Source organism: Sander vitreus, chromosome 14 (genome assembly GCF_031162955.1).
Source record: "Sander vitreus isolate 19-12246 chromosome 14, sanVit1, whole genome shotgun sequence".
In the NCBI taxonomy this organism is placed as follows: domain Eukaryota; kingdom Metazoa; phylum Chordata; class Actinopteri; order Perciformes; family Percidae; genus Sander; species Sander vitreus.
This window is the reverse complement of record NC_135868.1, coordinates 11,970,928-11,994,337: the sequence shown is the minus strand read 5'-3', so window position 1 is coordinate 11,994,337 and position 23,410 is coordinate 11,970,928. Positions and strand designations below refer to the sequence as shown.

The 23,410-nt window shown below is 39.9% G+C and overlaps 3 protein-coding genes across 5 annotated transcripts; all 3 read right to left on the bottom strand.

Annotated features, from left to right (window-relative positions):
• Positions 1-45: 45 nt before the first annotated feature.
• On the bottom strand, positions 46-7,030 carry s100u (S100 calcium binding protein U). Its single transcript, XM_078267159.1, has 3 exons — positions 6,901-7,030; positions 4,131-4,263; positions 46-3,789 (listed from the first exon to the last, which is right to left on the bottom strand). Exons 2-3 carry the CDS (start codon positions 4,248-4,250, stop codon positions 3,268-3,270), a joined length of 642 nt encoding a protein of 213 aa, XP_078123285.1. The 5' UTR covers positions 4,251-4,263; positions 6,901-7,030; the 3' UTR covers positions 46-3,267.
• A 1,477-nt stretch (positions 7,031-8,507) lies between these two features.
• On the bottom strand, positions 8,508-11,079 carry s100a11 (S100 calcium binding protein A11). Its single transcript, XM_078267163.1, has 3 exons — positions 10,973-11,079; positions 10,727-10,873; positions 8,508-8,838 (listed from the first exon to the last, which is right to left on the bottom strand). Exons 2-3 carry the CDS (start codon positions 10,853-10,855, stop codon positions 8,704-8,706), a joined length of 264 nt encoding a protein of 87 aa, XP_078123289.1. The 5' UTR covers positions 10,856-10,873; positions 10,973-11,079; the 3' UTR covers positions 8,508-8,703.
• Positions 11,080-12,146: 1,067 nt separating this feature from the next.
• Positions 12,147-22,376, bottom strand: pbxip1a (pre-B-cell leukemia homeobox interacting protein 1a). Of its 3 annotated transcripts, none has more exons than XM_078267156.1 (10): positions 22,222-22,376; positions 21,281-21,411; positions 20,310-20,394; positions 20,121-20,176; positions 18,858-19,524; positions 16,955-17,188; positions 16,123-16,166; positions 15,851-15,946; positions 15,470-15,650; positions 12,147-15,256 (listed from the first exon to the last, which is right to left on the bottom strand). In XM_078267156.1, exons 2-10 carry the CDS (start codon positions 21,353-21,355, stop codon positions 14,235-14,237), a joined length of 2,460 nt encoding a protein of 819 aa, XP_078123282.1. In that variant the 5' UTR covers positions 21,356-21,411; positions 22,222-22,376; the 3' UTR covers positions 12,147-14,234. The 3 variants fall into 3 exon arrangements, with proteins under 3 accessions (XP_078123282.1, XP_078123283.1, XP_078123284.1); XM_078267157.1 differs by lacking the exon at positions 22,222-22,376 and adding an exon at positions 21,907-22,129; XM_078267158.1 differs by lacking the exon at positions 22,222-22,376 and adding an exon at positions 21,972-22,129.
• Between the last annotated feature and the right edge of the window lie 1,034 nt (positions 22,377-23,410).

The following is a 23,410-nucleotide window of genomic DNA, read 5'->3' as shown; positions in this document are numbered from 1 at the left end:
ACACACACACACACACACACGCACACACGCACACGCACACAAAAATATGTTATCATCACAGTTTTATTCAATGTTAGCCATTACACATGTTACATAGAATTAGCAAAAATGATACAGCATTACATATGAAGTTAAAGTACTAGCAAAATGGAATTTACTGGACATGACAGTGGACTGAAATGAGTCCAACTGCTTAACACAAACACACCCTCTAGTACTTGGCAGGAAATAAACAAAGCACATCAACACACAATGATGAAAGCCTGCACAATATCCTGGGAATGGTCCCATAATTACAAACATTTTGACCCAAAGCACATCCATATACTTGTATGTGCACATATTATATCCGCTGGGAGGATTCCTAACACAGGTTTTTATCTTCATCTACTGTGAATGAATGAGACTTATTGTGTGTCAATGACAATCTGCCTGCAAATCTGCTGTGTTTCATTCCAGCATGTTTTTAATCTACATGGAGTTAGGGTTGGGTGAGGTTCACACTAAGGGAAATTAACAAAAACTGCAAGAGCAGACAGTTCAACCTCTTTGTAAGAAAACGTAGCTCTAACAGTCCGTCAATCTGCTGTTCCAAATAGGTTAAAAGAAAGCATTAGCTGCAATAGAATAATTTTGCAATGTTTAATTCACTCTAAATCCAGGAATCTGTTGCTAGTGCAAGTCATTTTAAAACGTGCCAGCAAAGTGAATTCTGCTTTATCCAGTTTAATTTTACCATATTTTGCTCATGATTATTGGTTGAGAGCAAAGAAAGAACACAAAGACGCATGGAACATGGCTTATGGGGACAAGTATGTACTGTATATATAAACACAAGTTACAGTACATGTTGAACAGAAAGCTGGCTGTAGATGGTGCAAGAGAGTGATATGTTTCCATCATTCACAGGAAGTACCATGATAAGAAAATGTTTTGATATAAAATAATATAGGTTGTAATAAAAGAAATAATAATATAGCCTAAATAGCCCAACATGTCCAATAGGTTTGTTAGTAATAGAGCATGCAGGAAACAGCGTACTATGAATATAATGTCTGAGCAGAGTGAGTGTAAATAAGAGAGTATTTACAATGGGAGTGTCGCAGTGAGGCAGGGTGACCACATGACTCAGGTTTATTTGTCTTGGCCATTTTGCTGCTGAGCAGTTTGAAGTGCCAGGTGCTTTTTCAGTGCATAAGGTGCACATTTGGTAGTGTGCCCAATGTGTGTGCCTTAAGCACTACGCAGCTGGCCAGGTGGACATATAACATAGCGGGCCTGCAACACAAGCCTTTTTCTCATCGCTGCATTATTGATGATGAGACAATTTACAAATCATTAAATTGTAATTAACAAATTGCATATCATGTGACAAAGAAGTACATTTTCAAGTGATGTCAATAGTGGTCCAAACAAGAAAGAGTTAGGTTAAAAAAGTTAAATATAAAGAGGCCTTGTCAAACTCAAATAATTGGCCACAATAATTGCAATACAATGTAAATACTAGCAAATTAGTTTCTGCATGCAACATCTTATGTATTAGCCTTTTGTAAAAGCTCACACCACATAGATTCATATTGATGGCTCAGCATTCTTTATCTTTTGCTTAAAATAGCGCCTTTAACAACAATCTCTCTGACAGTAGCACATCGTGTGATGGGCAGGATTACTGGAGCCTGGGATTACTTTCATGCAATTGTTTGTGTCCAAGGGTGTGTTACCCATCAAATGCCTAAGCCAGAGGTGTCCCAATGCCTGTGACTCAAGAATCCAGTTGCAGGTCAAACAGGGTCTTTAAACACTATGAGGGTGTGACCGACAAACAAACACGCAAGCCTGAACAAGAGCTACATTTCTGTCACTCCATTCACTGCTACCAGGGGTCCCTCCAAATAATGTACCATCCAGCACATTTATGGAGCAATAACCATTGAAATGCCATATAAAGACACAACAAATAGAAATGCACTTATTGTAAAGTACTTGAGATACAAACTGCCACCAAGTGACACCTGTTAAAGTGACACCTGTTAAGGGCTTCTTTACCTCTTGGTATTTGTTACCTTGTTCTTCTCTACCTGTTCTAATCCAGGGGAATTAGGCTGCATTAATACCTTCTCTGGCCGACTCCCCTAGTCACCAGCCCACTCCCATGGGAATATTTGGGGCTCCCTTTTGACTGTAAGTGTATTGTTCTTGAACCTTAATTACTTAATTACTACTCACTTGATCTTCCAGTTCCTAACCCATGACTGACTATGAGTGAAGAGAATATACTGTAGGATCCACATGAAGTGAACCTCTCTGGGAATTACAAAAATTAAATAAAGAGACAGAGAGCGAGAGAGAGAGATAAGGGTGTGATGGGGCATTGAGTACACAATAAGATGGGGTAAAGTAATGCAAATCTTCAGCAAAACAATTTGTTTATTGTTTATCATGCCAAGTCAGCTACATAGCATTGTGAGTTAAAAGATGAGAATGTAAAAAATGATATAGTGTTATTCACAGATTTGCATGCAACCATTATAGGAATCGTTATTGATTCTGGGAAAGTATTCACTTTTTTACTGAGAATTAGCTGAGAAGATTGACACCACTCTAGAATACAAGAGTCTCATCCAACTCTTGCAAGAAAGTTAATAATTTCCCAAAATGTCAAATTATTCCTTTAAGCCATTAGTGCTAAGCAAGAAATATATACTGTGAGATATATATATATATATATATATACTGCTGATGGACTAATGTACAGTAAGTAGTGTAGAGGAGTTGCAGAAAAGACCCAGATAAAAATAAATGTGGGGAGAGGACGTTATTTAAACTTAACATCTTGGCTGCAGTGACACTTTGGCCATGGGTGTCAGTGTGCTGCTTCAGGTAAATCATATTTTGCAGTAAACTTTTCACAGGGAAATGGCATGCATATTATAGTGTACGTCTGCATGCTATCATAGAATATTATCATAATGAGGTAAATGTGCTATATAGTGGGATGCACATGCTGTACATATGAACATAGTGGTAACTAGTAGTACAAAGCAATGATTCTACTGTCATGTATTATTTATCTGAGGAATAGGGTTTCTTCAGAGCTGGGTTTGTAGTGTTTGAACTTTTTCCAATATCTTGTATTTTAGTGTTGTGTGTATTTTGGCAAAAATCTTTAGTGGTTTATTTGCTTATTTTGGCATTAATGTTTTGTTTTGTGTCGTGTTGAATGTAGGCATGTAGTGGGATTTGTTTTGTGAAGGAATGGATTGTCCCCTATGAGGTGGCCTCCTCTATCTTCACTTCTGCCTCCACAGCTGCAGCCAGGTTCCCTATAGCTTCCTCCAACTTTTCGGTTTCCTCCTTCTTCTCTTCTTTTACGACCACTTCCACTGCGGCCTTCTCTAATGCTGCTGCTGCCACCACTGCTGCTGGCTTCTCCTCCTGCTTTGCTACCTCGGACTTTATCGTTACTTTGACATTTCCATCTGCATTTTCTTCTACCTTTACTTCAGCAACTGCTTCTACATTTGCCTCTTTATTCACTTCAGGCTTTGCTTCCTCATTTGCCTCTGCGTTTGCCTCTGGTTTCTCCTCTTCTTTGCCGGAGGAACTTAATGCCACTTGTCCGGACACAGCATTTTGGGCAGGCTCCTCTTTGGCGAGGTTGCGCTGTTCGCTGAGCGAGACCGCCAGGTAGCCAACCAGCTTCAAGTACTCCTCAAAACCAACCTTGCCGTCCTGATTGGCATCCAGTCCCTGGCCCATGTTGTTGACCGCCTCCTTGCTGTCTGTGTCCTGGATAGTAGGCACACACAACCATTAGACAATCAAGCATGATGATTAGTAACTCTATCTGGACTTCCACTGGCGAAATCACCACACACGATTAGCAAATTACACTGTGGATCTATCTGCATTACAATGCTGGTAAATGTCATTCTATCATATCAGATCACTTTTCCCAATTCACCTACTGTATATTACACCACCATTTGGTCACAATGCTAATGTTAAGAATCTGATTAAGTTAAAACTAGCCAGCTCTAATGCAAGACTACTATGTTCTTTTCTGTGAGGTGGTTATATTATATAAGTGTTGGTAATATTTCAGAGAGTTTCAATGAAGATTTCCTGACCGAAAGAATGTTGGAGAGCTGGCTCTTGACAAGGCTCTGGAATTGACTCTTTCCTAGATTCTCCTTTCCCTTGGATGACTTCAGGAAGACCTTCACCATGGTCTGAATAGCAGACTCCATGACTCCTCTCTCTCTGTGAAAAGGAAGAGGTCAAGATAGATGTTAGATAGATAGATAGAGAGACAGACAGATAGACAGATAGATAGTGTAAGGGAGGAAGATCCAGGATGGTCTGATTCAAAACACATTCAAGTGATAGGCCCATACAGTGGAAAATGAAACAGAGGATCTCCTTGTGTCCTTGCGAAGCCTTTCGTTTCAGGTGTTGAGTCTCGAGCCGCAATAAGGGAGGGACAGTGACGTGAGATAAGTGGAGAGGGTGAGAGGGAGTCTGATTGAGAGACAAGCTCTGATGCACAATGGAAGTTCTGATCTTTGATAGGTCATCTGATCTACTGAAGCTACCGAGGGATAAGCTTCAGATTACATAAGGGATTACCTAGGCCCTGTCTGCTCTCTATCTCTTTCTTTCCTTCTTTCTGTCTTTCAATCTCTCTCACCAGCTGCACTCTCTCTTCCTTTGCCTACCACTGTCTCATCCTCATTTTCACTTTGCTGCCCTTTCTTCTTTTCGAGCCTTCGCACAAATACATGCAACCACATTTGACAACAAGGCTTGATAAGGATTTCAAGACTTTTGTTACACACCAGCAGTGAATTCCTGCATAAATATTAAAAAGTCCACCTAGACTTTGCATCACTTTAGATATAGAGACCCAGTCATAATTGTCTACAGATGTGTAGGTAATCTAACAGACATTGCTCAAAATGTAAAACATGCCAGTATAAGTGTCTCCGCTTTGCAGGAATTCCATTCATTGCTGTCTGTGGAGATCATTTAGACAGGAATTTACAGGCCAACTACGAGCTGGTGTGCCCCAAAGCAGTGAGAGGATATGTTTGAGGTGACAGTAATCATCTGTCAGCTTCAGTATTCAAATGTTGCAGAGCAAACAACAGTTAATGCTGGTGAGAAAACACACTGCAGACTCCTTGTCTCCACAGGATGCCGCCTTGCTCGTGTCAGCTGAGCGGTTATTTGTAGACGAAAAAAAATAGTATCTCAATTACTGAAGTGCATGTCAAACTCAACCACCCTCCAGCCAAGCATTTTCTCCACAGCTGGTCACTACAAGCATATGTGGCCAATTAGAGCATGTGCCTGTTAGTCACATTATAGCATTAAAAGCTAACATTTCACTCGACCCCTTTTAGATTTTACTCATTGACGTACTGATCTCTACCTGTTTTTTTTTTGCTCTTACCCAATCTACCACATGAGCACAATACAAACACAAGTTTGCACGTAGTAAAACTTATCTGATTGTCCATACAACTGTCATTGAGCAATAGTGATAATGTTATGAGCTTGAGTTCAAAAGAGGTTTATTTACCACATCTTTTCTTTTCTTTTTTTAAACTTCGATCTCCATATATCATGTCTTTTGTCAGTTTTTGTGATATTAGAGACACAGCCGTGTTCTGTAGGAACTTTAGGGGACTTCTTCCTGCACCAGTGACACACCCTCCACAGCCTGAGTACACAAGGGCTCTATGTGCATCCTGTTTAAAAAATGCCCAGCAAATGCATTTCTTCTATTCTTGGATGCTATTTCTATCCTTTCTCACATTCATTATTTACCTAGTGAACTCGCTTAAGGTGGTATTGCCCGCTTGGACAGAGTCCCAACACGTGCCCTAATTATGACGAATGAATTGCATCACCCGTCCACCGTCAGAGCTTCAGCTTGTCTTGTCAAGAGACAAAATAATCCCCTTATTTGTCTTAAAAGGTAAAAAAAAAACAAAAAAAAAACTGCGCAAATAATTAAATATACAGGCCTACAACCAGAGGTTTCCCGTTTCCCTCCAGAGCCCAAAGGAGAATGAGTGTTGCCTTTCCAAATGGGGGAATGTGATACGGTATGTGCGCACAGTAATGACAATACTACCGCTGTGTGGCATAAAATATTAACAGAGGAACAAGTTAGGTTGTGGCTGTAAATTGCGTTAAGCAGACGTACAGCGGCTGTCTTTCATCCCTCAGTTAGGTTTGAAAATACAGACAATTGAACGCTGGACGTTGCGCAACGTCAACATTTGCCAGGACTCATCATCATCATCATCATCATCATCATCATCAACACCAGATATTTTAAATATTGACAAAAAGTGTTGAAAGAAGTTTTCATAAACGACACAGCTCCACACAAATCCACCCAGCAGGCCACGCTGTCACTTTCGTGGGCCTCTTTATAAAAAGTATATTGTGCGCAAAATACTGATTTTACGCAAAATTGCGCTATACGCGCGACCCGGATGCCCACTAGGTATACTGTGGGCCTATAGGCTCAATACCCTGTCACTTTCATTTTTCATAGGCTGTTTGCAATTGATCGGCAACTTGACAACTGATCAAATATCTTTCTGAGAGAAAGAGGGAGAGCATATGGCAATCAAACAGTCAATAAAACCGAACAAGTAAACGTAAATAGCAGAATAGCCACAAATTATTATCATTTACTCTGCTGTTATAAGTGCAACATGAGCCTAAAAACTTCTGAGGGCTGGAGTCATTGAAACCATCCTACAGTCAGTTTCATGGGACGGCTCTAGAAAGAGTCTATCGAAACGTGGCAAAAACGATGAACAAATACAAGATTTACGCAGGAGATACTTAAAAGAGCCCAGAAAGACGCATTCAACTCACCGTATACAGTCTGCAGGACAAGAGAAGTGTATAAATTTGCGCAAATTAGTTTCTGCCCTCTTCTCCGCTTTTCTCCGCCGCGTTTAGCCTAGATAACTTGCCAAACTAGTAGGACAGCAGAATCTCTTCCGTGATTTAGTTTTCCTTAAAACTTTTCCCCCTGACAAGTCAAAGGGCGTGTACCTGGAAGAGTGAGAGGGAGAAGTGGAGATGTGGAAGAGAGCGGCTCTAACTCTCAGTAAAAGGGAGTGAAAGTATACTTGTTTTTTATTGGAATTATCTTTGGTTCTTAAGCCAGCTGTTTCACGTTATGTGTGATTTACAGTTTCACGCCAACTAGCCAAACTGGTGTCTTGGAGCGACTTCATCTGCAGGGACGAGGAGACAGGGCGGGTGGGATTACTTCATCTGCACAAGGCTCGGTCGCTTTCTATTTTATTCTATATTATTAATTCATTATTAAATGGAAATAGAAAAAAAAAAAACGTTGAAACTTAAAGTATAGCCTAGCTATTATCCATAGTCTTACAATCCTTTCTAGGGAGGATGTATATTTGTTCTCCTTTATTTTTACACATGTCTGTCTCCAGGGACACACATTCAAAATGCACTTATGTTTTGCAAAAAGTACAAAAGTAAAAAACATGAACAAAATCATAGTTTTTAACTACAAATGACAGCTAAAACTGTGAAATTTGAGACTAAAGGAATCTTTAATGAAAAAGCCAGTGTGGGTGGCATGAGTGGTGCAAGAAGCAGTTTTGCCAAGTTGAAAGGGCCTTCAATTATTATTTTTAAATTTCCTCCACAGATTAAATCTCACTACTTGTGCTTCCTTCTATAGATACATGAGATACAAGCCTCTACACCCAGATTATCTGGGAAAGCTGTTTACTGCCCATTTAGGAGACTTCCCTACCCAGACAATATACACACAGCCTACACATACCAGTGCCACTTCTCTTTTAATCTCTCACTTTATTGCTGGTGACTCATTTGCCCATCACCACTCCTCCCACACTGGCACCTTGGCTTGTGTAATTTGGATACAAAAGTCACATTTTCTTATCTGTTGAAAGATCTGCCTTTTTAACAGCAGTTAGCAGCATCGCCTCTCTTTTGCAGGATTAAAACAGGCCTATAGGCTATAAAACAGCTGGGGAGCAAGCCAGCACACATAACTCTGTCTAGACATCAGAATAAACACAACATGACAGTATAACACCAGTAACTAACAGCTAAACAAGGACAATGCAATTAAACTACAAAGCTTGAAATGTCCCATACATAATGGGACGTATTTGGTCCACATATCCCCATTACAGATTCCACTAAGGCCTCAGTGACAGACAGTGAAGAGGCTACGCTTTATGTTTAATGCTTGGACAGGCAGCTTTGTACAGGCAGCTTTGTACAGGCAGCTTTGTACAGGCATTATGAAGCTCTATGGAACAAGATATGGTCTGGATGGTGTATTTGTGGCAGCAGTAACGCATATAGGATTACAGGCCCCTAAATCAAGGCTGTAATACACTCCTACTCAAATGTGGGTGCATGGACATCATATAATGTGGTGAATGAATGACAGGAAAGAGAGTGTTGGCGGCTGAGGGTTTAAGACAATGAAGTCTTTAATTCAAAGTTGCATTCAACAAATGGTTAACTAAAGAGTTACACATGTGGCATTGGTGGAGTGATAAAAGAACTTGTAGGCCTTTGAGTTTACAGTTGGACAGCTCGAATTGAGCTGATTGGTGTTGCACAATCTGCTCAAAGCCACAATTGATAAGACAGTGGCAGGATTTACTGAGTGAAGCCTCCCTGTTTGCTCGCCAGTTTTCCAATCAGCTGCCAGAACTCGCAGAAAGTCAGCTCCCCGTCATTGTTTTCATCCAGCGAACTCATGAGCTGCTCGATGGCCACGGGATCGCTGGCGTTCTGTGGGTGATCACAGAGAGGAGACCCTGATCATTGCAAGACCACCCTGAGCTGCAACATCAACTACTCTGCGAGACTGTCCTGCCACCTATTGGCTGAGTGTAGTAAAAAATATAACTGAAGTACAAATTCATTAACAGCTACACAAACTTTCCTTTAAAAAAACATATTCAATCTGTGTTTGTGTTTGATTATGTTATATATATTGCTGGACAACAGTAGGAAATGACTCAAAGCCCATTACTGATAACTATAATCTGTAGTCACTATAAAACACAAATTTATATACGATGTAAAATGTAAAATGTATGCACAGTGTCTGCGTTATTTGTCATACCTGATTATTTTCATAGAGGCACAACATTACACTTATTAATTGGTGAAACATTTAAATGATCAGTCAATCATTTAAGTGATTTGTCAAGTAAAACACTGAATATTTGGTATTAAATATGGTAGTTGCTTGCTTTCTTTTGTTTTATACCACTGTAATAAAAAAAAAATTCCAAGACAAACTAAGTTATTTCCCTTTGTTGGACATCCTATAATGCTAATTTAAGATCTGAATTTGATGTATTTTTTTTTAAAGATTTGATACATATTAAGTAATTAGAAAAGATAACTGATAGTAAGAAAACTAGCTTTAGCTGCAGCCCAGGTTGTCCTTCGTCACAATGTTGCACATAATGACATGTCATACACCGACACACAGCATAAAAACAAGGCACTAAACTGGAATATAAAAAGTATACAATCACAATAATTTATGAAACAGTGTTGTAATGTAACGAAGTACAAACATTTTGTTACTGTACTTAGGAGAATTTTCACGTATCTGCACTTTACTTCGTTATATAACTTTCACTTTTACTCCACTACATTTCCTAAATAGCATGTACATTATTACTCCGATATATTTCCCCTAAGCGTCTTCGTTAGTCGTTACTTGCAAGAAATGTTTTTTGCATGTTGGAATGAACAAAAAATTTGAATTCTGTTTCTGTTTTTCTCTTTGTTAATGTCAGACTTTGAATTTGATGTTTAAGAAGGTGTGAAAACCCTGAATATTATGCTTCACTATAAGGAAGCCACACTAAAGTTCATATTCAAAAGTTTTTTTTTTACTTTTACTTCTAATAGTTAAGTACAATATCATATCATTAATTTTGATACTTAAGTACAGTAAATATCAGATACTTTAAGACTTTTACTCAAGTAATGCTCTAAAAGGTGACTTTAACTTCTACCAAAGTCATTTTCTGGTAAGATACTTGTACTTTTACTCAAGTATTACTTTCAAGTACTTTATACAAGACTGGTATGAAATATACACATACATTGTGTTTTCATATACAGGGTGAATAAATTGTACATTTCACAAGATGATGATGTAGATTCTTTCAAATGGGCTACCCAAGGACATGATGATGTGACATTGTGTTCAAATTAGAGAAAGTAATCTGTAGAACTAAGGATGAGGGTTCACCCAGATAGCTCAGTTGGTAGAGCGGGTGCCCATATATAGAGGCTTACTCCTAGACGCAGCGGCCCCGGGTTTGACTCCGACCTGCGGCCCTTTGCTGCATGTCATTCCCCCTCTCTCTCCCCTTTCATGTATTCAGCTGTCCTGTCAAATAAAGGCCCAAAATGCCCAAAAAAAGAAGAAAAAAAAAGAAGAAAAGAACTAAGGATGAGGATAACAGTGGAGTTATATGTAAAAGCAACTCACCCACAGTGTTATGTCTGAGTAACAGTGCAGTGACGTCTCAAGAGGCTTCAGACATATTGTGTCAAGAACTATCTTTGATATCTATCTGTAGGTGCTCAGGATGCAAAGCCAGATAGAAATAAGCAGGCAAAGTGGCTCAGAACAACTTCTGAGGTTTACCTTAACATAGTTGGGCAGCTCAGAGGTCACCAGGTTCTGGAATTCGTCTTTGCTCAGGGTGCTGGAGGATCCATCTTTCCCAGCGTACGTCTTGAACTGGTTAACGAGGGTGCAGATGGCAGCTTCCATGATGCTTTGTGCTGAGACCTGGAAAGTAAAATGAAAAGAGAAACAAAAGTGTCAACAAAAATCTTTCACACAAGATATAAGACAAATTGTACTGAAAAACAGTGTCTGCGTTCTCACCTTTTGTGTTGAGATGCTGTACGTTGCGTGTTATGCTGGTACAAAGAACCTTGTGCCTCCACTCTGACCATCACCTCTCTGAATATATATGCTTCATCTGCGTTCACTGATGCACACATCAGCGGAAAACACTTAACCTGCCCCCTTCTCCCCCATCCAGCAGGCTGACCTTATCTCTGCTTGATTTCCACTAAAACTGCACACATAAACAGCTACATAAACACACATGCACAACACAGAATAGCATTCACTCTGTCCTACAAAGGGCAAATTTGTACTGATGATAGCAAAAAAAACATTACCAGTCTGTTTGCGGAGCAAGGATCTCTGTCAGGCCATTCTAATAAAGCGACTGAATCATGCATGTCTCAGCACTAATTAGTTTATATAAAACATGACTCAAATAATATGTAATTCAGACACACTGCCTCATGTGTAAGTCTTTCAGGAGTAAATGTGTGTTGGAAAGAAAGAAATGGTAACTTTTATTTTACAGCATTTAAAGGACGATGGAGGATGATGATATGAAAGATTACTGACAAAGTTTTTGAGTATTTTGACCTTCTCAAGATTGTCTGTTAAACGTGTTGTAAGTTCATCCATGTGTATTTTAACGTGGATCAGTTACATTTTATTTGGAACCAGGTCGCATCTTGGAAGCAAAATTGTAGAGAAAAGGCACAGAACTATACATAAATGCTTGCGTGGTGACTTATTTGTACAATTCAAAAAATGACAAGCTCTCTCTGCAGTTTCATAGTGACTGAATGTTCTCAAACATTGCTTACATTCTCGTTCTTCAGCAGATCAGGTCGGTGACTCTGCCACACTGGTTGGTTTATGTATCATCTCCAGGATGAAAGAGAGTTCATGCCTGTGCATGTGTTAGCTACCGCTCAGAGTATTTAATCTAGATGTAAATATTTTAGTTTGGCATCATAGATGTGATAATAGATGCCTGTCATGCCAACACTTGTACTTCCTGTTAGAGAGCGAGTCAGACAGCAAGTCACACATTTCTGGGTTTCATTGTAAATTTCCCATTATGAAAATAGTCAGATTAATACAACCCATTCTGAAGCAGGGGATAAATTCTGTGATATTTTTTTTTTTACTGCTTCCTTATAATAAATGAAACGACTGAAGTGTTTCAATAAAGACAAAACTTTACATGTTTAATGATGAAAACTTTATTGAACATAACACTGACTTCCTAAAAGAGGACATAACTGATGATACAATTAAAAATGATCCAAATGTTTCAATACATTTGCCCAGGGATCAATGACATGCACATCTGAGACAGTTTCTACATAAGCAGTAAGCACAGAGCCCCACTGTTGTCCCATAAAGACAAAAATACTTCTCAAAAATTGATTCAACTTTCATAAACGTGTTTGATTAAATGATTTGTGTTTTGAAATTAAGCTTTCTTCCGATCCCTTTGGTCTAAAAACTTTCAAAATAAAAAGTTCCTCTGTGCAAACAGAAAAGAACATTTAACAAAAATCTGTTCAACACTTCATGTGTAAACCCTATGACATTCATTTTCTGCCCTATGAACAACTGAAAGCAGTGTAAACTTGTTTTCTTCTTACTTTTGCAGAAGCAAATTAAATCCAAGAACTCTTGTCCAATATAGGATATTCACAATGATAAAAGGCACGTAAGCAGTAGCTGGCAAACTTAATATCTGAAATACCAAAGTAACTGAAAACTTCACCATATCCACATTCAATGTGTACTGTACGGCCCTCTTTATATACAGTCTATGGTTTGGCCTGGGACAAAGTCTCATTAAAAAGACAAGATTTGCAGTGTACTGACAGAATAAATAAACACAAAACACTCCAAAGCTTCTTTCAATCACTGAAAAATGAAAACCAACAATCTCAATCTGTCATCTTTACACATCCTCCTAAAGAGGGAAAACTTCATGATGAAATATGACTAGAATCAAACACTAAAACAAAACAAAACATTTTTTTTTTTTATTTTGTATCAAAGAACTAGCCAAAAGTGGGCAGCAGTATATTTAATACTTAATGGACTTTGCTTTGTGTCTTATTTAACCTTTGCCTGGCTCATTCAATTTAAAACTGGAAAAACAAAATGCAGCAGCTTCCTCATTTTGCCATTTTCTTCAACTAAATAACTTTTACTAAATCACTTCTGTGCATGTCAGTTAACAACCAGGAAAAATAAAGTACTGCACATTAACTCTATAATTTTTGCTCTGGGATACCCAGTATATGTTGATCATGTGTTGGAGGTCTCCATGGCTACATTACAAAAATATTAAAGAGAACTAATGGTCTAAAAAAACATAACAGAGAAAAAAACCTTTGCTGTAAATGTGAATGTTTGAGAAAAGCGCTAAAGTGGTTTAGCAGTCAACTTTTATGATGACGAAATATAAACTTCTGTCCTATTGTTGGTGTTGTTGTTGTTGTTGTTTTTTTATAGCAGCTCTGACGTTTCACAAACCGGTTCCTGGTTGATTAGTACATCTGCTGTCAACTGTCAGTTGGAAGTTGCAGGATCAAAGGTCTGTCAGATCTAGAAACCAAACACTCAGGGCTCTCAAACAGCACTCTGTGTGTGTTTGCCCCAAACTGGTCTGACCTGATCAGATTCTTATCACTAAAAGAACTGGGATCTCATCCTCTGGGATTGGACAGCAACAGCCGACTTGAGGCAAATGGTATCTGCAATAATCTCTCAGCACTTGTGTTAACCTGCTCAGAGCAGTGTTGGGTTGTTTTCACACAGTCAAATGACAGATAAGTATTCAACATGTATTTCTGTAACTGACAACTTATATAATACCATATGAATTGAAAAGAATTTATTTAACCACTGCAATGGTGCTGAACAGAATTATTTTTGCAAATACCATCTACCCAGTTTTTGTGTGTGATCTGGATATTAGTAGTTTGAATATACATGATGAGCGCAACATGCACTACGTATTGAGAAAACACTATATAGCAGAGGAAAACCCACACAACACATTACTGAAGGACTTTGCATTAGGAGGCATGACCTGACAGAGGTAGGTAACAACAACTAAGTCCAAAATGACACAAACAAGTCTAGCTTATAATTAAAGACTCAGAGGGACACATTTATGAGAGGCACAACCACTCTGTACCAGAAGCTACTACAATCACAGCTCTGAAGAAGAGAATGTAGGCAAGAAATGTCCTTCATAGCACCTCTTGAGCTGTTTCTTAGCGTTTCCCTTTTCCTCTTTGTCTATTTAAGCTGTGGCGGCAAACTTCCACAGGGCTTCCCGTTCAAACTCCTCCATCTCCTCCTCCAGGGAGTCGTCGTCCTTCTTCCCACCGTCCTCCAAAACGTCCACCATGTCCTCCAGAATGTCCGCCACGTCCTCAGCAAAGTCACTGAAAAGAACCCTGTCGTGGATAAACCCGCCATCCTCAAAGAACTCTGCAGTCAGCTTCCGGATCTTGTCTTTGCTCTCAGATGAAGATCCTTCAAGCTTGCTCAGGTAGCCCTCCAGCAGTTCCTCAAACTCGGGCAGCTCCACTGGATAGAGCCCCTCCTTGCTGGCGCAGTCCTCCACAGAGCTGCAGCCAAGCTGGGGGCGGACGTTGCGTCGAAGCTTCTGCTCCTGGTCTCTCCAGAAGTCATTGTGCTTGTGCTGATGAGGCTGGTGGGGCTGTTGGTGGTGAGGCTGGTGCTGGTGATGGTTGTGGGAGTTCTTACCAGGCTGGCTGTGCCACGGTTTCTCCTTCCTCCTCTCTTCTCTGTCCATTCTGCGCTCGTCCTTCTTCCTCTCCCACTCGTTCTGGTGTTTCCTCCATGCCTCTTTGTGAGAGTTTTGCTTCTGAGATTTCCAACCCTTCTCCTTCTTCTCTTCTTTGTCTCTCCGTCCTCCCTCCTTGCTATGCTTCCACTCTTTCTTTTCGTCTTTCTTCCAGTGGTCGCGCTCATTGCTTTTGCCCTTGTTCTCTTTCCACTTGGACTCCTGTGGCTTCTTCTTACCCCACCTCTCAACTTGTTCAGAAAGCTTCCTCTGGATCTCCTCCAAACTATCCCTCACTCGTTTCCTGTCGCCTCCATCTTTTTTCATCCCTTGCAGTCTCTTCTTGCTCTCCTCCAGAAGAACTTTCTGCCTCTGGAGTTCTTCCTTCAGCCAACCTCCCTCATTTGTGTCCTTCCTCCTCTCAGGGCCCGCTGCTTTCTGGTAACTCTGACCATCTTTGTCACCAGGCTGAGGGGCTGAGCTTGAGGTAGTTGCAGGCATTTCCTGAACATCTGTGAGGGATTCAAGACATCAAAGTTATAATGTGTTTGGTAATTAATTATATCAGAAAGGCCAAAAGATTAGCATTCTGCGAAATCCATTTTTATTTCATAGTATATATGTGCAATATACAGTAGTTTCAATAAATATGAACTAAAATCAAAAATGCAACAGCACAGATTTCATTCAGCATTTTAATTCACTTGATGTTTGCCACATCGTACCTGTGAGCTGGCTGAGTTCGGTCACCCTGGACCTCAGACTCTCCAGCTCTTTCTTCAGCTCAGGCAGAGATGACAGCTCCTCCTTCAACTTTCTGTTGTCTTTTTCCAGATCTGCTTGTCCCTTTTCATCCCCGCTTGCTGCTACTGCTTTCAGTGCTGATTCGAGTTCTTCTTGCTGCGACTAAGAAATATAGAAAAACAGCGACGTTCAGAAATGCAGACACGTGGCATAGTCAAAGCCAGGTTCTGCAGAACTTGGACAATAATCAAAAATGTTTGTTGAAAACATGCAGCCTATATATTGCAGTGCATTAAAACAATGTGCAAGGGAAAAAAAAAAAAAAAAAACATCATTAGCATTAATATAACTGGTATACTGACCTGTAGTTGAGCCTCTAGCTGAGCGATTTGCTGGTTTTCCTGTGTCAGTTTATCCAATAGCTCTTTCATATCCTGTGGATCACTGCTAAGCCAGTCCTGGATTTAAAATAATTGGCAAATGAATAAAAAACATATTTTTTAAATAACCCTGTCTTTAGCATGTGTGTTTTTTTTTTTAAGTTGTAAGATTCCTTTAAATACTACAGTAAAGACACATACTGGACATAACACTGAGATTGAGTTAACTGATGTGACAGATGGAAGGAACAGACCTGGCTTTGTTCTACATCACTCAGTTCAGAGGCGTCAAAGTCACCTGTCAGATAAGAAAACAACACATTTTAGTCTTACAACAGGCACTTTTATTGACACACAGCTGCCAAGCTGTCTTACCACTGCATAACATGTGTTTGTTGTGAAGAGCATTCTAAAAACTCAGGCACTACCTGTGCACAGAAACTATTTATTTAGGCAGAATTTTCTTTTAATCCGGTTTTATATATTTTGACCTAACCAAGCAAATTGCCAGCAATAGTTAAGTTTACCCTCATCTTAAGCATCCTAAACATCCAGTGAGTCCTTCCAAACAGGGATAAAGAGTGTCATTTCACAATTCAGAATGCGTGTTATTTGCCATTTTCTGCTGCCACAGCATGAAGTGTCAGGCCAGATAAGTGCTTGGACAAGCTATTGAGCTTTAGCCAGCTAGCGCAGAAGCTTAAACTGCTGTCTCAACTGTAGTACTGAACCTACCATTATTCAGGTCAGAGAAGAAACCTGTTGACATAGCACAGCTTAGTCGACAAGATCTAAAAACAAACATCCATCTACTGCTGACGAATGTGTCATCTGTAAATACTGGCATTGTAAAAAAGCCAATGTGTAATAATGTCATTTTTGACAATATATACTATAAACCATAAAATTAGCAAACTTCTGATGTAACAGGTATAAACAGATGCACAACACATAAGATATTTCTAACATAAGCATTAGGTTATAAATATTATAAACAAACTGTGAGCAAAAGTAGTCCCTCCTACTGTATCGAACTATAAAAAGCAGAAGCAAATTAGCAGGCTTAGTTGTGTTGTATGAACTCACCTGAGAGGAAGAGGGAACCTAAGAAAAGCAGGATCAAAGAACCCACAATGCATTTGTTCAAGGAGAACCATGGCTTTTCCTCTTTCTTCTCAGCAAGTTTGAACTCCACTTCCTCGTCCTCGTCTTCCTCATCTGATGTTCTTGGTCTTGGCTCCTCAAAGGAGGGGACATTCCTCCTCCTCAGTCCATCATCAAAGCTGCTTGTGTCGCCCAAATCAAAACCGCTGGATGGTTCTATGGGAAGGAGAAACATAACATGAGTTTAAAAAAAAGACATCCTGAATATGAAAAAGCAATGGATACAGAGCAGAAGGCCGTCACATTATACAATAAATTCTTGAGAAAAATGAAGACACCTAGCCTTAAGTTAAACCACATGTATTCAAATGTGGCCCCAGAGAGTAACTTCAACAATTCATTTCGACATATTTGGCTACCAAAAGTATCATGATCAGTATCCAAATCATAATTATCTACTGGCAGGCTGCCTCATACAAAAATACCAAAATCTAAGCGCACACAAAACCCAACAGAGTGTAAACAGTATGTGAAAAAAGCGGACAAAAAAGTCAGTGTTGCTTGCGTAAATGGAGGCGTTTTCTCACTAATTTACAACAATCATGATTTCATGTATGAGGGTTTCTTCATTTTCCCCAGCCGGGAGTACGCCTCCCTGACATATTGATAAATCACTTTCCAGATGCTAGCATGACACAGATAAGAAACATGTTAAACAATTATTCTGCAAGAAGACTCTCGTGTTCTGCTTCTATTGACAAGTGCTAACTACAAAGAGCCATAAACCACTTTCTTTGCTCAAGGCAGTGTTACCAGCAGAGCCCAAGACCCCCAGGGGCCCACAAAAGCCCCATGTTTGTGGCAGTTGATCAATCGTCACTTTTTGGGGGGATAAGCACTACTAAAGCACAATATAAACTGGAATGATAAAGGCCTTAAAACGGGTCCTGCTTCAATATGCTAGCCTGTGTCAAAATCTAGCTTTAATAACTCATTAATGCAGTCAATACTGTGCTTATATGGTGCATATTCTTGAATGAATCAGGAATCAGTTTGTGTTTAGTTATATTATCACACAGCATATCTGAGGCCATGTATTATTCCAGCAGAGAAGAATTGTACACAGTGCACAGAGACAGAGGAGTGGGTGGTTAGCGGGAGCCAGGCAACTTATCTTTGCCCTGGGACCACACAGCAGGTTATTCCAGACATGACTTTACTTCAGAAAGGACTCTACTGTTCATTTCCAAATGCTAACTGGAAGATCAGGTTTTCAGGAATAAAGGATTTTTTGTTTCACTTTCTTGTTCTATCGTATTTTCTTGTTTCATTCTAACCTTTATGTCTGGAATTTGTTTTGTTATAATATTATGTGTTGTCTTTGCATTTGTCTAGCTAGTAGCAAAGTGGTGATGTTGACAAAACTTTGATGCAGAGCAAGATATCTGCATAACAGCTACTGGCCAAACTGGGTGTAGAGTAAAATGAACATGGCTGTCTCTAGGGGCAGCTAACAGAAGGTAGAGATGTTTAGCCTGCTTAAAGGAATGTATATATACACATGTAGGAGGGATCAGTGTGGGTGTATTGTGTTATCTATTAGAGCAGTGGTTCCCAGCCTTGTTCGGCTTTGGCTTGAGACCAATGGTTTTTCTGTCTCTCATTGTTTCATTTAAAGTATTTTTGAAGGCATCCACTTTTTCACAAGAAAAAAGCCAACATCTAAATAATAATAAAAGAAATCCCTATTAACAGTGCCTAGCTGGAGAAGTAACTTCCGCTAAATTCTCTATTTTCTCGTCCTCTTAATTCTCTACTCTATTCCACTGCCTGATTTATCATACATACATCATCATAAATATTCCTGTAGATTGATCCCATATACCTTCTTCTTCTCCTTCTTCTTCTTTTTCTTCTCCTTCTTCTCTCCCATCCTGGGTCACTGTCTCAGATGGCTCCATCTCCTCCTTTTTCAAAGCTGCCTCTCCCTCTGCCTCTACTAAACCAACAGTCTCTGGTGCAGGACTATCATTGATGGGGCTTTCTGTCACCAGGCTCTCTGGGACTAGGCTTGGTGACTCTGTACTCTCTGGAACAAAGCTGATATCAGCTTCAACATGAGGGGGAGGATCAGTGGCTGTAAGGGTCTCTGTGGGGATGCTGACCTCAGGTTCAGCAGTGAAGACAGGACTCTCCCCAGCAGGGCTGGCAAGAACCATCCCGATATCAGCAGGCGTGTCAAGCCCTTGTTCTGTAAAGACAGGGATCTCAGTCAGGAGATGAGTGGAGCAGGACTCCTCGGGCTCCGCTGGCAGGAGATCGGCATCAGGAATATCGAGTGGAGCCCCCATATCAATGTTGGTGACAAAGGGTGTGGCTCCTAGGTGCTCGTTGTCACTGGGGGAGCTGGTTACAATGTCATGGATGACTGGAGGCTGACTCTCCAGGTCAAGGTCTAGAGGATCAAGAAGGTTGGGTGGGAGAGGACTAATCTGGGTTGGACTAGATGGGATGGGTCCCTCACTGGACTCTGGAGAGGTCTCTTGACACACCTAGAAATGAGGGCAGGAAAAAGGTTTTCTGTGATATCATCTTTTTTGTGACCTTCACTGCAAACAATGTGTTATTTTGTGATAATGTTTCTATCTATCCATTTTCCCATTTGTCTGTATTGTCTACAGTACTTACTCTTTTATTTAATGACTTCCTATGCTGCCCAGAGTTTTCAAGACAACAGGTCTCAACTTCTCAAATTATATTGGGCGTAGGCATTTGCATAGTCAGACTGAGACAGTTTTCCAGTCACCTTACTGAAAACACATCACACTCTACTGAGGCTATTTTCAGTGTATCTCTACAAATGTGTGACACATTTCACCCTGTCTGATTCTTAATCGTGGGTGCAAAATGCTAATTGTACTGTACCTATGCTGGCGGTAAATGTCGTAACATTATCTGTGTGTGGGCCATAAGTACGTACATACATACGGATGTACTAAAAGAGAAAACACAACATCTAACAAGAAATTAGACACGATACACATTACCAATAGCTGGTTATAACAATGTCAATATGCTGTAGGGAGATTTTGATATTGTTTAATTGTGTAATGTATGCCTTGACTGGATTATTGCATCGTTCACCAACCTGATGGCCTTCTTCAGACAGGACAGTTTCTACTGGAATGTCACTTGCAGCAGCTCCTGAAACAACATTCACACAATGTCAAAACTAAAATATGAAACTAAAGAATAGGTTTAAAAGCAATCTTTTTGGCCTTAATTGTTGATTTATGCCACAACCCAAACCAGCAGCCACATCTTGACATGTCAATACCTGTCACATCCTCAGAGAGACTCGGGACGTCACCCAGGCTCTCAGTGCCGTCATCTACTGGCCCGACATTCTCAACAGCAGCTTCCTGTGGAGTCAGAAGATCTAGGGAGATCAAGCTTCCTGCAAGTATTTACATTAACACCTATAGTGCTCTCGTTGGTAACACTGCCCTTGACATTTCAACAAACATTACAGGCATGCATGCATGCACATGCACACAAGGCAAACATATCACTATTTCTTGTTTATCAACTGTCACTGTAATTAAGTCGTGGGAACTTCTAACAATAAAGTAGATGCTGAGTCGGCTTTCTTCCATAATGATTTCTGACATACTTGATAATAGCAGCTACAAATTACAGTTAGATTTACATTTAACATCCATTATTGTCAAATGTGACTGCATTCATGTTGACATAGACACAGACTCTATTCCTAAACATATATTGTGATAAATATTAAGTCTACTCTCATTGATATAAATAGGGTAAGCAAAATATTACCTCTCAGTATAATGCAATACATTGCAACAGCACTACAATACTACACACTCAACTCACTACAACCTTCACTATAACCTTCATAAAGGCATGATTTATTGCAGGACTGTTGTATTACATTAGTTTTAATTGGGTGTGCCTAATAAACTGACAATTGTGTGTATATTGGTATCTAAGGAGGATCTTATGTTTATTACATTATATTTTTTTCTGTACTGAACGCAGCTGTCTTAACACAGACAGCCATGTACAAATACTTGCACATAGAGTTGAAATACGTTTCCCACAATTGAATAACTATGGGAAGCAGGGTGCAGGTACAAACATGCCATATTTAAAATTAACTTGTATTCATGAGCAAGGAAAATAACTATCATCCAAATTATATCCAGGCACACACAGAGCTTCAAGTTTCAGTTTCCCTGAGCTGCGTCTTTGTCATACCCTGTTTTATACTGTCTATGGTCATACCTCGGGGGAGAGGAGGGTCCAGCTGTTGGTTGAGGAGCCACTGCTGCTGCCTGTGCTGTTGCTGTTGTCAGACATCGCCCTCTTCAGGCTCAATTTGGCACAGCACGGTGCAGACTCAGCTTTCTGATTTTCTGCAGACGACGACAGAAACAACGTATATTAGTTGATCATGCCTGATGCACACACAGCATGCCTTGTGGGAGTTAACTGGATTATCTAGATGTAATAATCGGACTCTAACATGGTTACATTGATATTTGTAGGCTACTTGCCAACAACCGTATGCGCAGTTCGAACATGAAGTAAACACAGAATGAAAAACTATGTCTCATTTTCGGCAATATTTTGATGGTGATTTTGTAAATAATCGTTCAAGAGGACACTTATGCAATAACGTTACAGTTTGGGACCTAATTTACCACAGACATGAGATAAAGACCAGATTGTCGTTAATACAAGTTATGTAACGGTGTGTTGGCATCCATACTGCTGCGCAGTTTTTTTAAAAGGGTTCAGTCAGAAGAAGAAACAGGAATCTCCTGATTGTTTTCATGACCGCTGCTTTTCCTAGCCAACTTTTCATTCAGATCCATGCATCCAGTCAATCTGTGTGCCAGTTAAATTACCAAAAATGGTCAAACCGCAGACACGAGCAGCTCTTTGATCCAGACAAACAACGGTTGATACTCACGTGTCGACAACACTATGTGCGCTAAACTTCTGTTTAGCACATATAAGAAACAAAAATGAAGGGGATATGACTGTTGTAGTAACTAAATTCAGGGTTCACTCATAATGGTAAACAAAGGATGGTAGCATGGATGGTAGGCTGAATATTCCCATTCCCACTCTTCCGCATTCTCACTCAGGCCCAGCTGTTCGCCAGCACCTACACCTGCTCGACGCTACCAAATTTAACACAAAGAAGACGTTTTATTTACCCAATTTGTTTACACCTCAGTCGCTCGCTGTTTTTCCCTTCAAAACGTTTTGTTTTTTAGTATGAACAACGCTCTTCTCTTCCCGTGAACTTGGGAACTTTGGGAATTCCAAGCTGCGTCACGTCGACCAAGGCGCCGTTCGTCCAATAGGGTTTCAGCAGAGGAGAAGAATCTCCCGCCCCTGAATCACGGCTGGACCAATCAGATATAAGTGTCGTGTCAGGAAAACGACGCACAGCCCTGCTTGATTGACGCCTGCAGGTGAAAGTGGCAGGCGATAGACACTGACGATTTAAATAATACAACGTCATGTGTGAACCGTCCCTTAAGATGCATGGGTTTACACACACACACACACACACACACACACACACACACACACATATATATATACAGAAGGGAGAGGCTACCAGGACCAGCCGCACACTGACACGTCTGCAGAGCTATATTTGAACTGCGGGACTTACCAGGGTGGATAACCCCTCTACTCCGGTTGCTCCTGTGTGGACATCAATTTCATCAGGATCCTTTTACTCTAAAATTAGAGTATGTAAATGGTTTTGTGATATGGACATTTACTTTAACACATCTGCATATCTGACACAAGAACCCACACAAACACACACGCCATTAAAAATGATTGAGTCTGTGGTTCCAGATAGGCTTTAGATTGCAGTGGTAAAAATGGACTCAGATCCTTTCCTTAAGTAAAATAATAAAACCACCGTGTAAAACTACCCCTAAATGAAAGGAGTATGGCCTCTTGTAGTTCGAATAGATCATTAAAAAAAAATCATAACTTTTTTGAGAAGTTGTTTAAAATAGAGGTCATTCATTGGGAAGTCTTATTGTGTATTAACATATATTAGCTCTGAAAGTATCATTTCACCCCTTCTATGTATTTGCTTAAATAAAACTGTCAAAATCATGAAAGAGAGAGTTCTATCTTTCCCTCAGGATGAATAAAGTATCTATCTATCTATCTATCTATCTATCTATCTATCTATCTATCTATCTATCTATCTATCTATCTATCTATCTATCTAATAATAATAATAATAACAGTTCTTATAATACATCCATACTCAATGGTAGATATACATATCCATATACATCTACATCCATAGTCAATGACATGTCATGCTTGGGTTGTGTGTTTTATACTTTCTGGAAGTTATATCTTTTAGTT